This window comes from Chinchilla lanigera, unplaced genomic scaffold (assembly GCF_000276665.1).
Source record: "Chinchilla lanigera isolate Chin_1 unplaced genomic scaffold, ChiLan1.0 scaffold00029, whole genome shotgun sequence".
NCBI classification, from domain to species: Eukaryota; Metazoa; Chordata; class Mammalia; order Rodentia; family Chinchillidae; genus Chinchilla; species Chinchilla lanigera.
The window spans coordinates 12165915-12180245 of record NW_004955430.1 but is presented as its reverse complement, the minus strand read 5'-3'; the positions used below and the strand labels follow the sequence as shown (position 1 = coordinate 12180245).

The window sequence follows — 14331 nt, the reverse complement described above, 5'->3', positions numbered from 1 at the left end:
AAGGGAGGAAGGGAGGGAAGGAGGGAAGGAGGGAGGGAGGGAGGAAGGGACGAACAGCAGGCAGGATAAAGAGAAAAAGAAAGAAAACAGATGTTTCCAATTCTTTAAAAATAACATACCAAGGCTACAGGCTACAGTTTAGTCCTAAAAATTATTTGCTGAATATTAATATAAAAGTGTTTGGAGTAAATGTTGATTACGAATCTCTGTTCAATCTTTCAAGTATTTCAGAACCTGAGATGAAAAGAGGTATAAAAATGAAAAGTGTTAACTTTCATTAGGACATTTACTAATCCAAATGTTTGCTGTATACCACACTCAACAACCTTTCTAAAAAATTGCATCACCACCTACACAGAAGCTTTCACTTAGCCTTAAGCAATGACTGAAAAACCCAGACTCTCTGAATCAGTCAGAACACACTGGGAAGTAAAAACAGTGAACAATGTCGAATAAATGAGTGGTTTAAATATGAAAAAAATACCCATGTACTGGTTCTTTCAGTGACATGCAAAGCTCAGACCAAATTCTAGACATTGACTGTGATTTTGTTTTAGAACCTCATCAAAAGACATAAAAGTAAATTTAAACATCCAGAGATAAATATCTTCACATAGAAGAACTCAGATGTGTCCACAGGTACAATCTCACAGAACCGTAGCACCTCAAAGGCTGTTCGGGGTCATTTGGTCTAACTCCCTATCCCCCTGAAGCAAGAAGGCCTTCAAAACTTACAAAAAGTTAGGGAACAGCCCCTGCAGCTCTAATTTAGGATAATCCCTCGGTCGTGAGATAGACCCATTTCTTTTAGGCACTGTACAGTCAGGAATTCCTCCCTAATGCTCACTTGAATTCATTATTTCTACTTATTAACCTTCAGCCTCCTCTTAGAGTTACAAAAGCTCATTTCTGCTTTTAACAACTCTTTTCAAGCCTTTGACAGACTCACTTATGTTCATCCTATTTCTTGTATGATCCATTTCTTATATGATATACCAGGAAACCTCTGATCAACCTAATTACTATTTTTTAAGGCTTTCTCCAATGTAACAATGCCTTCCTGAAGCCTGGGTCCTGGACCCAGCATAATAATAATAACCAGGTGATGCTCTGTCCTCTTCACAGGAGAAGAATATCAATTCCCTCTTCTAGATATTATTCTTCCACTGATATTACCCAAGGACATCTTGGCTTTTCCCAAACATATCACAATACCAAAACATTTTTTGAGTTTTAATAAAATCTGAATAAAAAGACAAGTGGAGTATCTCTCTCGTTGAGATGACAGGAAAATGAGGAAGATAAACATATAAACATATCATGACAGAAGAGAGCTGCACTGCGGCATACGGCAGTATCTACTTTCACGTGGCTACTGAAATGTGACTAATCCAAGTGGAGACGTGCTGAAAGTATAAATACACACACACTAGGAAAAAAATTGTCATTATTAACATGTTACACTTACTACATACTGACACGGCAGTACTTTGGGAATATTAGTTTAAATAAAGAATGTTAAATTAATTTCACTTGTTTCTCTTTACTTTTTGTCATTGGTTTACCAGAAATTTTTAAATGACATACGTGACTTGCATTTCAGTGTCCCGTTGCATTTCTACTGTGTATCCCTGGCACAGAGGGGTGTATTTGTACCTACACTAGTGGGAGCGAAGCCAGGCACACACCTGGGAGGCAGGAAGATTACAAGTTCAATGCGTGCCTTAAAATAAAAGACTTTTTTATTGTTGTTTGTACCGGGAATCAACCTCGGGACCTTGTGCTTGCCAGGCAGGCGCTTGTGCCACTATATCCCCGGCCTAAGAGCCTGTCTTAAAATAAAAAAATAAAAAGGGCTGGGATGTTGCTCAGCGACAGAAGGCCCTGGTTTCAATGCCCGTACAAGTATGTGGAAACTCCACAGGTGACTACACACCAAGCAGCCTCTGGTCTCATCCAGTGCCACCCAGGAGTCAGGGTATTGCCGCGTTCCCTGTGAAGTATGCACAGGAACTGGTGCATTAGCTGGATTCTCTAAAATGGCTGATTTTAACAGATATTTAAGATCTCTACTTACAGATGTGCTGTTTTTACAAACATAAGCTACCGTAATTGGGACCATTCAGTCTTACTCCGAGTTGGAGCAGTTTCATGTTGTTTAGTGCTGTGAGTTGACAAAGCTAGATAATCTTTACCTCAGACTCCAAGCATATAAAAATGTACGTATCTAGGGCAGCACATGTCTCAGGAGTTATGCATCAACCATTACGGAATGACACAAGACAGTGAAAAGACCACGAAATTAATGAAAGAACTGTATGCAACTTTCTTCAATTCATTCCATTCTATTCATTTTGGGGGGGTACCGGAAATCCAACTCAGAACCCTGCGCTTGCCAGGCATGCACTGCACCGCTGAGTTATATATACCCGTCTATTCAGTTTTGAGAGACTAATCTTCATTTTCTAAAACCACACTTTCAGGTCAATTACAAAATGCAATTTTTTTTTGCCCAGATCTTCCTACTTGAGTTTGAGATGTTTGGCTACTTTCCATGAAATCTTTAGAAAATTACATGGTTGAGGGGGAAAAAAAATGAACTGTCTTTCTGGGAAGTAATAAGACAAAGTATCCAATTCGTCTTAGATACCTTCAATTTCCCTGTGGTATCCCTAACAGCGCCAACCTTTCCAAAGAGGGTATTGGTACAGCTATCTCTGTAAACAAAAACTGTACAAGCTTTTCAAAATTATAAACCAAAAATGTATTTTCCAAGTTTTCTACAAAATGTCAGGAAAAATTTTTTTACATGTAAGGTCCTAAACTCCGGACATTTAAAAAGTCTGGGTACCTGGACATTTCTCACTTTGGGGGCGTGGTTGGCAGAGAGAGCAACAGCACCAGCTGAAGTACACCGCCAGAAATCCTCCAGAAAGTACCAGAGAGCGGCTTCTGGTAAATGTGCATCTTCCTTCCCCAGTCAGAAGGATGAGTGTGACACTACTGAACTGTGTTGTCCGTTGATGCCTGGTGCTTGGACTGCAAGACAAAGAGCCGCCCTTGTGCTTTGGGACAGTAAATACATCACAGCAGCTACAACTGGCTCCGAGACAGAGTGCCAAGCTGTTCATGAAAGCCAAAGTACCAACAGCAATGACTGTAGCCCTCGAGCAGAGAGTGACTCCTTCCAGGAATTCACTTTTGGGTTTTACGAACAGCATCACTTCCTTGAAGCTGAAGGAATCAGCAAAGTCCTTAGACCTGCATTGTCCAATACAGGCTTATCGAGCCCTTGAAATGTGGCTGAGGATGTCCAACCTGCCTTTAGCAGTTTAGTGCAGTTCTGACTCAAAATAAAAGTAAAAAGGGCTAAGAATGTATGCAGCTCAGCACAAAAACTCTTGAGTTCAATTTAAAAAAAAAAATGTAAATAGTCCCAATAATTCCTTGTGACACTGAATAGTGGGTAAAGTAAAATACATTTTAAAATTGGGCTGGGTGTCATAGTGCACGCCTGTAATCCCAGCACTCAGGAGGTTGAGAAAAGCCAATCACTGGTGGTTTAAGGCCAGCCTGGGCTACATACTGAGTTTAAGACCAGCCCGAGCCATACAATGATACTCTCTCCTTAAAATAAAATAATAAAAAAAAACTAAAAACATCAACCTCACCTGTTTCTACTTGCTTTTTAAAAACTGTATCTATTAGGGCACTGGAAAGTACTTTGGTGGTGCAAGTTACACTTCCATGAGGCATGACCTTAGATCTTGCAATACTCTCTCTTAGCAGCCTCCTAGTAGTGATCTGCTTATCTTTCTACCACCTACCATATCTGCACACAATATCTTTTAGGGCTCCCTAAGTAAAGATGTTCTGGTTACATTTTCCCAAGAGCAGCACAGTAGAACACAAGAAAGTCTAGGTGAGAGCTCTTTCTGCTCAATGGTAAACTAACTAGTCAGCAAGACTAACTGCAACATCAAAAAAACATAGCCACAGTTCCCAGAGAGAAAGGGACTTCTACCAAGCTCCCACTCTGCTTCAATCAAAGGGCAACATAGTTCAGTACTGTCACATTCATCCTTCTGACTGGGGAAGGAAGATGCACATTTACCAAAAGCCGCTCTCTGGTACTTTCTGGAGGATTTCTGGCGGTGTACTTCAGCTGGTGCTGTTGTTGTCTTTGCCAGCCACGCCCCCAAAGTGAGAAATGTCCAGATACCCAGACTTTTTAAATGTCCTTCTCAAGGACAACTTGAGAAGTTAGCATCATGAAAGCCAAGGGGAGAGGAAGGCAAGAAGGGAAGAAAGGGAGAGGAGTGGGAGGGCAGGAAAGAGAGAAGCAGGGAAGGGGGAAAAAGAGAAAAGGACAGAAGGGGTGAAGGAAGAAAGGAAAGCCAAACCTCACATGAACGGTTCATACACTTATTCCAATTTTCATAACCTCTCTTATAGAGTTCTGTTTTGTTTTGTTTTTTTTGTCTTTTTTGAGACAGGGTCTCACTAAGCAGTTCAGGCTGGCCTTGAGCTCACTTTGTAGCCCAGGCTGGCCTCAAATTTGCAATGATCCTCCTGCCTCAGCCTCCTGAGTGCTGGGATTACGGGCATGCATGACCACGCTGGGCCTTATAGAATTTCTTTAGTCCTTGTCCCCCTTTAGGGACAAAGTTGTAAGAATCTCTCTGAAGTGTAAGCGGCATGAATACTAATCCACATCAATCACATTCTTTCTGGTGGTGCAGTGTTGCCAGGGGTGTGTGTGTGTGTGTGTGTGTGTGCAACTGTGTGCATGGCATGCATACATTGTGTGTAAATTAAAATCAGCCCTGAGACTGACTTTCAAGCAGCCCTTCATTGCTAAAGACCACCCCTGAGACCACTGGGTTGTGTGGTATCCCTGAACTTAGCTCCTGTGTCCAGCAAGGCCTGGATACAACGTTACTTGTTGGTACATGGACGGTCATGCTCCTGCCACCTCTACACACGCATCGCAGTGAGCGGGCTCTCCTTGGACAGGCCTGGCCTCCACTTTGAACCTTCTCCGGACATGGCACTTCCCAAGCTCTGCGGCTTTGGTGAGAAGGCTCCCACTCTGCTTTTCCTCTAAGACCTCAGGGTTCCCTTACCTTGACTTGCTCATTTGAGGTGACCGCACAGAAAACAATCTCTGTGAATCCTTGCGATGGGAACATACGGAAGCAGATACCTCCAATGACACGGCCATCTTTAATTAAAGCAAGAGTTTTGTGTTTCCTGAAAGAATAAGATTAAGTCAAAATTTCATCTATCTTTGTTGTATAAATATGCCTTTGGGAATATTCCTTATTAACTAACCAATAAAGGGATTGTGTCTTCAGTTTCTATGAAAACTTCATCTAGCCACCGGCTTCTTAGACCATCCTTTCACCTAGACTTTCTACAGCCTGACAGAACCTCACCCGACTTCCCATCAGAACACAATACAAGTCCCCTCAGAAGTGTCTGCAGTCTATGACAGAAACACCATATATGCAGGGGTGACCTGGAACTGGTACACCCAATGCCCAGAAACCCAGCGTTGGGGGTCAGGGGAAGAGCACAAAGTCATGGCTGAATGTGCCATACCTTTCTCAAGAGTTCACTCTCACTCAAAAACATTACGGAGAAGAATACTAATTCACATGTGTCATCTGCCAAACCCTGAATTATGGAATCCTATCGGACCTTTTCTCTGGAAAAAATGGCACCCTGAATTGTCAGGTATGCCAATTACAGCTTACATAGGGTGCTGGGTCATATATGTTCAAATACATCAAAGAAGTTAGGGGCTGGGGATTTAGCTCAGCGGCAAAAGCGCCTGCCTGGCATGCGCAAGGTCGTGAGTTCGGTTCCCGGTACCGGAGAAAACCAAAAAAAAAAAAAAATACATCAAAGAAGTTTAGTTTTCTATTATTTTTTTTTAAGCAATGGATTTTACAAAGTTAACGGTTCTTGTATCCCAATAATTTGTCCATGTTTACAGGCCTGGGCAACAATGGCAAGACAAAAAAACCAAGAATGCCTTAACTACAAAAACAGTGAGACATCTTCTTGATGTTTCTGTTCTCTCACTGCTATAATGAAGGGAGCACAAGACAATCACCAGCAGTTTAACACATAAAGCTTCCTTGCTATCAACAAGAATGTTTACAAACATTCAAAAATCAGTGTTTTGGGCATGAAAATGGTCTTGCTGTGTAGCTTCGCACCCACAACATGACAGGAAGCACCAGGATTTGGCAGGAGGCTCTGGGGACTGAAAGGAGGAGGACGGGCAAAGCTCAACTCACGGATCAAAGACCAGCCGCGTGATGTATTCTTTGGGCATCCGGGGCAGCTGGTGGGAGAACACATTCTGCAGGCCGACCAGCCACATCAGGATCTTCTTGTTGGGTTTCTGGTTCAGGGAATTGCCGACCACATGAAACTCAATCACACCCCTGCGCTCCTCAAGCCTCGCTGCCTCATCCCTGGCTGAATGTGCTGACAGAAAATTGGTCTGGGAAGCAAGAAACAGGGAAAATTGTGTGGGGCTATTCTTTTAAGACAGTAGGATGGGACATATCAAAGCATCTCTTCTTTGTTCTAATGAGACATACGTTTAACGGTACTTAACGTGCACGTGCGGACATGTATGCATGTACACAAGCACACACACAAGTTATGAAGACAGAGAAGGAAAAGCAATGTCAGAAATCTACGTATGACATGTGTAATGGATTAAGCGGCAACAAACTTCTGCAAAAGGCCACACAGAAAATATTGCAAGTGCTTAGAACCATAACGTCTTTATCTTAAACTGCTCGACGGCTTACTGTAGTGCAAAGGCAGCTGTACACGTATGTTAAAGAACAGATGCAGTAGTGTTCCAATAAAAATTATTTTTAAAATAGTGGTTAAAGAAAAAGAGGTCAGACTTGCTCTGTGTGTTATCAGTTTGCCAACCCCTTGCTTAAAAAAACATCTGATCCAGCTAAGCTTTAAAAGATCCTTGCTATGGCAGATACCAAATTCTCATTATATTTCTAAGTGTTGAAGTCACATTTATATCCTTAGCACCTCTTTTTAGAGGATAGTTTTCTTTCCCACAGATTATCTATCAACCCACACTGAACCGTATTCCACCTTACTGAACCCATCACTGGTACGCAAGTGCACACTCAACAAACAGCTCCTTGGGGAAAGTAAAGTCCTAACTGGTAACACTTGCTTACTGCATTGATCTACAGCTGGCTGTGCTGGCTGTGGATGCTGCTCCAGGTGACCAGGAGCAACTCGTTCAATTTCAAACTATCAAAGAATGTAACAACAAGCTCGAAAACTTTCTGAAAATTTAACAATTTTCTTAGACATGATGTCAACATAAGCCAGCTCCAGGATACTAAATCCACAATTTGAAATGCTTGAGCGCTTCCCCACTACACAGCTGAAAAAAATAAGCTCAGCTAAGCTGGGAAATTACTAAATCCCTAAAAGCCAAGTATACACAATGTAGTATACACAATGAACTACACAGTCTTACATCCCCAAACACTGGACATCTATATATAAGGAGATAGAAAGAAGAATTTTACGAGATCTATTACAACATTCCACTTCTCTGAATTACCCTCGACATTATAAAATAAATACCTAAGGAAATATGGCAACACAAAAATTAATACTTTTTAATGCTGTATAGCTACATTAAAGGCATAAAAAGTTGTTTATAAAATAATGTTTCCTCATTTCCTGGGAGCCTTAAGAAATGTCTTAAACCATCCTTTTCCTGGATACAACGCAATGAGATGACAGCTGTAAATTTACCAAAAATGCTGTATTTGAATGTACCTAGTCATTTGGAAGCAATCAGACAAATATAAACAAAAGGACAGTATGCAGAACTAGTGACCAAGATTCATCTGCAGTGATAGCATTGCAAAAAAGGCTGAAGAACTGTTTCACATTAAAAGAGACAAGAAATAAAAACTAGATGCAATGCTTGATCCCCAACTGATCCTTCAAGGACAACAAGTATAAAAGACCTAATTGGGACAGATGAGGAATTAGGACATGAGCTATCCAGTACACCGCAGATCGGAAAATTTCTCGGTACAGGTCAGATGATAAATATCTTATGCTTTGTGAGCCACAAATTCCCTTTCTCAATTATTCAAATCTGCTTTGTAGTGTGCAAAGGCAGCCACAGATAATGTTTCAACAAAAATTTATTTACAAAAACTAGTGGGCCAGATCTGGCCTGTAAGCTAAAGTCTGTCAACCTGGCATTAGCCTCATTATCGTGAGATATATAGTAATGGTTAAAAAGGTTAGACGTGAAGCATTACAACATCTATTTTTATCTCTGAAATGATTGTAAACGGCTCACACAGAGAGAAAAAGCCAGACACGGAAGTTAAGAGTAGCATAATATTAACAACTGCTGAACTGAAAGAAGTCTATGGATTTTTATTACAGAATTTTTGCAGCATTTATCAGAGTTTGAAATTCTTCAAGATAAAAAGGTTTTCAATTGTGCGAGATTGTTAGAATGTGGCCCTCCGGTGTGATACTCCAGGGAAATCACCTCTGAATTTCCCTTCCTGCCCTCCCTACCATGACCACCAGGTTCACTGTAAACCAGGGTAGCACGCTAGCTCTCAGCACTCCCTCCCCGACTTCTGAGAGCAGGAGTGGAGACAGAGGGGTCGATCCACTGACCGCCTGGTTTACACTTCTGACCTCTGGTCCAAGCATCGCAGCAGGGTCTGTGATAGTCGACATGACCTCATTGATCAATTCCATAGGAATATCCCCCATAACCCGGGGTCTCTTGGCCTCCTCCAGAACATGAGAATCATTCATTTTCCTCTTTTCTCCTACGGTGATCAAAATAAAAGACAAAACAATGAGTGATTTTAAACAGAAAACAGAAAGTACATGTCAACTACTCCAACTAACTTTCTAATAGCAGAGCTGGCACTGGTGCGAAGGTCTAGTCTCCCTTTTCTGGGACAAAGGCAGGAAAGAGGAGCAAGGAGAGGGCGGTAATTGCCAACACAGATCCATTTTCAGTATTTCCTGATATTACATGGTAACTTTTCTATGATAACTGTTTTACGATAACTGTTTGACAACGTATGCGCTCTTAAAGCACATGCTGCTTCATTTGTAAACGTAAAGGGAGGCTCCAGTTATTTCTGGTTAGTAATTCCAATACAGATCCTTTGCAGTCAGAGAACACAGTCCACATGACAGCAAAATGTCAAAAGTGTTGGACGCCCGCTTTATAGCCTAAATAAGACCCTTTTTAAAACAGTGTTCAGTGTCTTCATGAAAACAGTACATACTTTGCACTTGTGAGAAGTAATGATCTCTACACATCTATCAGCTCAAGCTTGTTGATCATGATTTTAGGGCTTCTAGATCCTTATGAATATTTTTCGTCTGCTTGGGGCTGGGTATTTAGCTTAGCGGCAAAGCGCCTGCCTGGCAAGCGCAAGGTCGTGAGTTTGGTTCCCGGTACCGGAGAAAAACCAAAAGAAAAAAAAAAAGATTTTTTGTCTGCTTGATCTATGAATTACTCAGAGATGTTTGTCCAAGCTATCAGCTGTTGATTATTTCTCCCTGGAGCCATGTTAATTCCCCCCCACCCCTCATATACATACACAAAAGTACAGGCATGTATGTGTATGTGGTATATGCATGCATATTTTATATATATATATATATATACTTCCATATATATTTGCTATACTACTGAATTACTTTCAACAATTAAAATGACAAATTTCACTTTTTCCTTATCAAATGCCCATTTTATCATTCACAATGGTGTTTTTTGTTTGTTGATGGTTTGGTTTGGTTTCATGTTTATTTCTGTGTTTGTGTTTTGTTTTGTTCTGTTTGTTTTAAAACGATACCTCTCAAAGTGTGCAGGGCCTCTGGCCTATGCAGCAGACATAATCGAAACATGCCACACATGTGAAAGGCCATGCAAAGTCAGAAGGAACTTTCCTCCACTTTCTTCATGAGAATGCACTGTGGCTTTTTAGCCTTCCTACTCTCATACTCAGTTTTTCCAGTTTTCTACTTTCAGAGCATGTATTTGTTTATACAATTTAAAAATTTTAGGCCAGGCATGGTGGCACACGCCTGTAATCCCAGCACTCGGGAGGCTGAGGCAGGAGGATCTTTGCCAAATTTGAGACCAGCCTGGGCTACAAAGTGAACTTAGGGCCAGCCTGAACTGCATAGTGAGACCCTGTCTCAAAAGGAAAATAAATAAATAAATACATAAAAATTTTGAGCTTTCAGATTATCAAATCTAACTCATTCCTCAGAGGTGAACACCCTGACATACTTCCATATAATGTTCTATCTTTAGTTTAAAATAACAGCAGAGTAAACTGAGCACAGTGGTTCATAACTATAACCCCAGCATCCAGGAGGCTGAGGCAGGAGGATTTCAAGTTTGAGAACACCTTAGGCTGCACAACAAGTTCAAGGCCAACATGAACCATATAGCAAACCCTGTCTCTAAATGAATGAATGAATGAATAAAAAGGTAATATAACATACCTTGCATACAGAAGATGCTTCCATAACTGTGATGTATTACTTACTAAATGGCTTTGGCTCAGTTTGTGCTTGTGTAAAGTTTTTTGGTTTTGGAGGTAAGTGAAAATATTTTCAAACATTTGGCCAACAAGTCTTCAAATTCCCTGACTCCCTGAAAGTAATGCTGCCAAGTTATTCATTTCATAGCTGAGGTTTACACCTCTCATTCCACAAGCCCAAGAGACGAAGAATGTTTCAAGAAAGTACCTCAGGGTGTATGCAAGCTCACTGGCAAAGACTCTTCACTGATTAGTAGTGCCTGCCTTGGAAGTGGGAGAAAGAATAGCGGCACCTGCTAAATACTTGGTACTTCATATAAGGTCTTCTTCTCTCCCTTTTTCATGATTTTTCTTTTATTTCAAAATTTAGCCAGCACTCAGAAGGCTCAGGCAGAAGGATTGCTGCCAGTTCGAGGGCTGGGCTACAAAGTGAGTTCAAGGCCAGCCTTAACCACATAGTGAGACCCTGTCTCAAAAAGGCCATAAAAATAAAAAATAAAATAAAATTACTCATAGCCAAGACTTGCTTGGTATCAAATCAGTGGACAGAAATGAAACCTTTAAAATGTTCCATTACTGTAAAACACTTCAAGGATTTAAAGGGTGCTTTTACCACGTAGATATAAGGTAAAATTCATTGCCCTCCTGGTTATCCACACTCTCTGCCACGTGACTTTGCAGTCTTCCCTACAGAGGGAACAGCCTACCTTGCTCAACTTCTGGATCCCTTCGACTGGGAGACAGAGTGAGACACGAGTGACTGCTTAACATTTGAGTTTCAGCTTTGAGAATGCGTATCTCTGCTCGCCGCCTGGTGTTTCTGCCATCAGCACAAGGACGTGTACTGCACAGCCCAGTCGTCCCAAGAGGAGGATGAGATACGTGGAATAGAGCTGCTTCCACTTAAGTACAAGCCACATCCAGAACAGAGCCTCAGGCAGTGGGTAGATTCACAGCTAAGCCGCACCAAGACGGGGTGAGGCTGGCTGAAATCTGCCTACTACCAGACACCACACCACACGAGTGAGCTGTGACAGTAAGTCCTCATGGTTGTACCGATGCATTCGCGCTCAGCATGTTATTCAGAAATAACCAACTGATACAGCCCGAAGCCTGGTACAAGTGGTTTCCAGCCAGTAAACCCTGGCGGAGTCTACCTACAGCATTTCACAGAGAATGGAGCTCCTAGGGCAAGTCACAGCCCTCTCTCACCCCCCATTTAAGAGCTTACCTGGGTTTGCCTCAAGCCCAGAGGAGGCTTTGCAGGCAGGACTGGCGCTGCCTCCATTCGGCTGCTCAAGGGAAGATGAATTTGAATTGTATGAAACTGTCCCAGCCACAGGAGGCGGACTGATAACTGCCCCAGGAGAAAGAAAAGCAGGTATTAAGATGACCCCTTTTAGGCAACATGGAACCAAATGCACATGAGCCCATCCTATTCCTGCCCAACTCTACAAAAACTCCTCAAACTAAAAATCCCCAAGCCTCAAGATAATAAAGACAGTAATGAGCCAGGCTGGGTGGTGCACATATAATTCTAGCACTCTGGGAGGCTGAAGCAAGAAGACTTCAAGTTTGAGCCCAGTTTGGACAACTTAGCAAAAATGGGGTTGCAGTTCAATTGGAAGGTTTGGGTTCAGTACTACAAAAAGAAGACAATAATGGATTCTAACTCACAAAATAGAATAGGTATGTGAAATAAAGGACATGAATAAATAACAAGAAGGCAAATCTTTTTATTTGGAAAATGTCAACAAGTAAGGAAAGAAGGAAGGAAGTTAATTTTAAAAGAAAACACCACTTGGCAGCCGCTGGATAATCGCAGAGGGAAGTTCATGTGTGAAGCCTAAATGTTGGGAATAACTTCAAGGAAGACAGGATAGGAAGAACGGGAGCCACGCATGGTTCAGTTCTGTAATTCCAGCTACTCAGGAGGCTGAGGCAGGAAAACAGCAAGTGTAAGGCTGGCCTGAGAAATTTAGCAAGATCACATCTCCGAATAAAAAGGGGCTACCGTGGCTTTCCTCACGGTGTCCCGCCCCGCGCTGCCCAGGGTGTACTTCTGCCTTGCTTTTCTCCTCTTTCACTCGGCCCAAGCTCGCTCTGCAGAGCTAGTCTCTTCCTCACTCTTCACTTTTACTTCTTCAAATAAACTTTGCCACTGCTAAAAAATACATATAAGTAAAAATAAATAAAATAAAATAAAAGGGGCTACAGGTGGCAGGGCACTGGCCTAGCTTACATGAGGCCACAATACCACCAAAAAGAAAAAGTGGGGAAGAGACGAGGGAGAGAAAAGGGGTAGGAGGTGACGAAAAGGTACATGTGGCAAAACATGACCAACGCTCTCAGTAACACTGGTCGCAGGCAGAACACAGCACAGCACGACAGCGATCCAGAGGGAACGCTCACCTCAGTTTCAGTGCAGCCACAGTTCAGGCTGCAGAGAGCACCCCCAATGGCCAAGATGGTAATGGAATCAGTGAACTAAGCAACAGTGAGCTACCAGCCCACAGCACCTTTAACTGAACAGCACCTGATATGTACAGGGTCAGAGTGAAGGCAGGTATCAGGCACACTCCCGTAGTCCTAGCTACTCAGTAAGCTGAGGCTAGATGATCACTTGAGCCCAGGAGGTCATAGCCCACCAGGGTAACACAGCAAGACCCCAATCTCCAAAAAGGAAATAATCAGAATATTTTAGAGGGGCTGGGGATTTAGCTCAGCGGCAAAAGCGCCTGCCTGGCAAGCGCAACGTCGTGAGTTCGGTTCCCGGTACCGGAGAAAAACCAAAAACCAAAAAAAAAAATTTAAAAAAATAAAAAAAAAGAATATTTTAGAGTACCAGACTGTATATTTTTTTTTCTTCCAGTATTCAGACCCTCTGAACGCCAATTCTGAACAAAGAGGAAGCTCTGGCGATTACAAAGGCATCTGAGTATCTTGCAAAACTTTAGAGCCGTCATTATGAGTGTCATTTATTACAGCTGCATCAATGTGCAGACATGGCAATTAAGTAGATGATTACGCTCCTCTCTCCCAAGCAAGAGAAGATGCTGCAATTATGGCAGATCAAGAGAAGACAGCCCGCTTCTGACAGCTTCAGGTAATACTGCAGCGTACGATCCAGCTTACATGGGGATAAGCTTAGCTACAGAAACAAACGTGAAGTTTACAGAGAGCCAAAGACAACCTGTGCCGTCTCCATCCTACACCCCCACCCCAGAAACAGCATGTAGCTAGACCTTGAGGGGATTAGGAGGATTCTGAGCAGGCAAGGATCAAAGGCACTTTTTCGGAGAGAAATCCTCTCCAGACACACTCCGTAAGAGGACTAAGTCCGTCCTGCTGAACAGCTTTGGGGGCCCCCTGCCTGAAGAAGCAAAGTGTGTTCTTCACTCGCTCCCTCCGCAAGTCTCTGGGGCAGACCGGCAGTGCAAGGCTGTGCCAGGCGGTAGTCAACATGCAAGTCCAGGTTCTAACACAGGGGAGGAGTTAGGAATCCAACAGCCCTGCGAAACCCACTTCCGTCCCTTACGAGTGCTGACCTGGGGCAATCTGTCACTCCCCTCTGAGCTCCTGTTTCTTTAACCACGTAAAGGGATAATAATTCTGGTTTGTGAACAGGTAGGGACTTAATAAAAGTATCGATCTCTTAATAAAAGTATGGATTCTTAATAAAAGTATCGATTGTTCTCATCACCGTAGCAAAAAG

The 14331-nt window shown here is 42.4% G+C and overlaps 1 protein-coding gene across 4 annotated transcripts in view; it reads right to left on the bottom strand.

Moving 5' to 3' along the window:
* Positions 1-14331, bottom strand: part of Kat2b (K(lysine) acetyltransferase 2B) — an 86610-nt gene that overhangs the window by 15857 nt on the left and 56422 nt on the right. For 2 of the 4 annotated variants that reach the window (XM_005387463.2, XM_005387464.2), the window contains 4 exons: positions 11848-11973; positions 8740-8876; positions 6309-6517; positions 5127-5253 (listed from right to left, as the gene is read on the bottom strand). In XM_005387463.2, coding sequence (XP_005387520.1) covers positions 5127-5253; positions 6309-6517; positions 8740-8876; positions 11848-11973 — 599 coding nt within the window. Of the gene's footprint in view, positions 1-5126; positions 5254-6308; positions 6518-8718; positions 8877-11847; positions 11974-14331 lie in introns of all 4 variants that reach the window. The other 2 variants (XM_013515666.1, XM_013515665.1) reach the window with 1 other exon arrangement.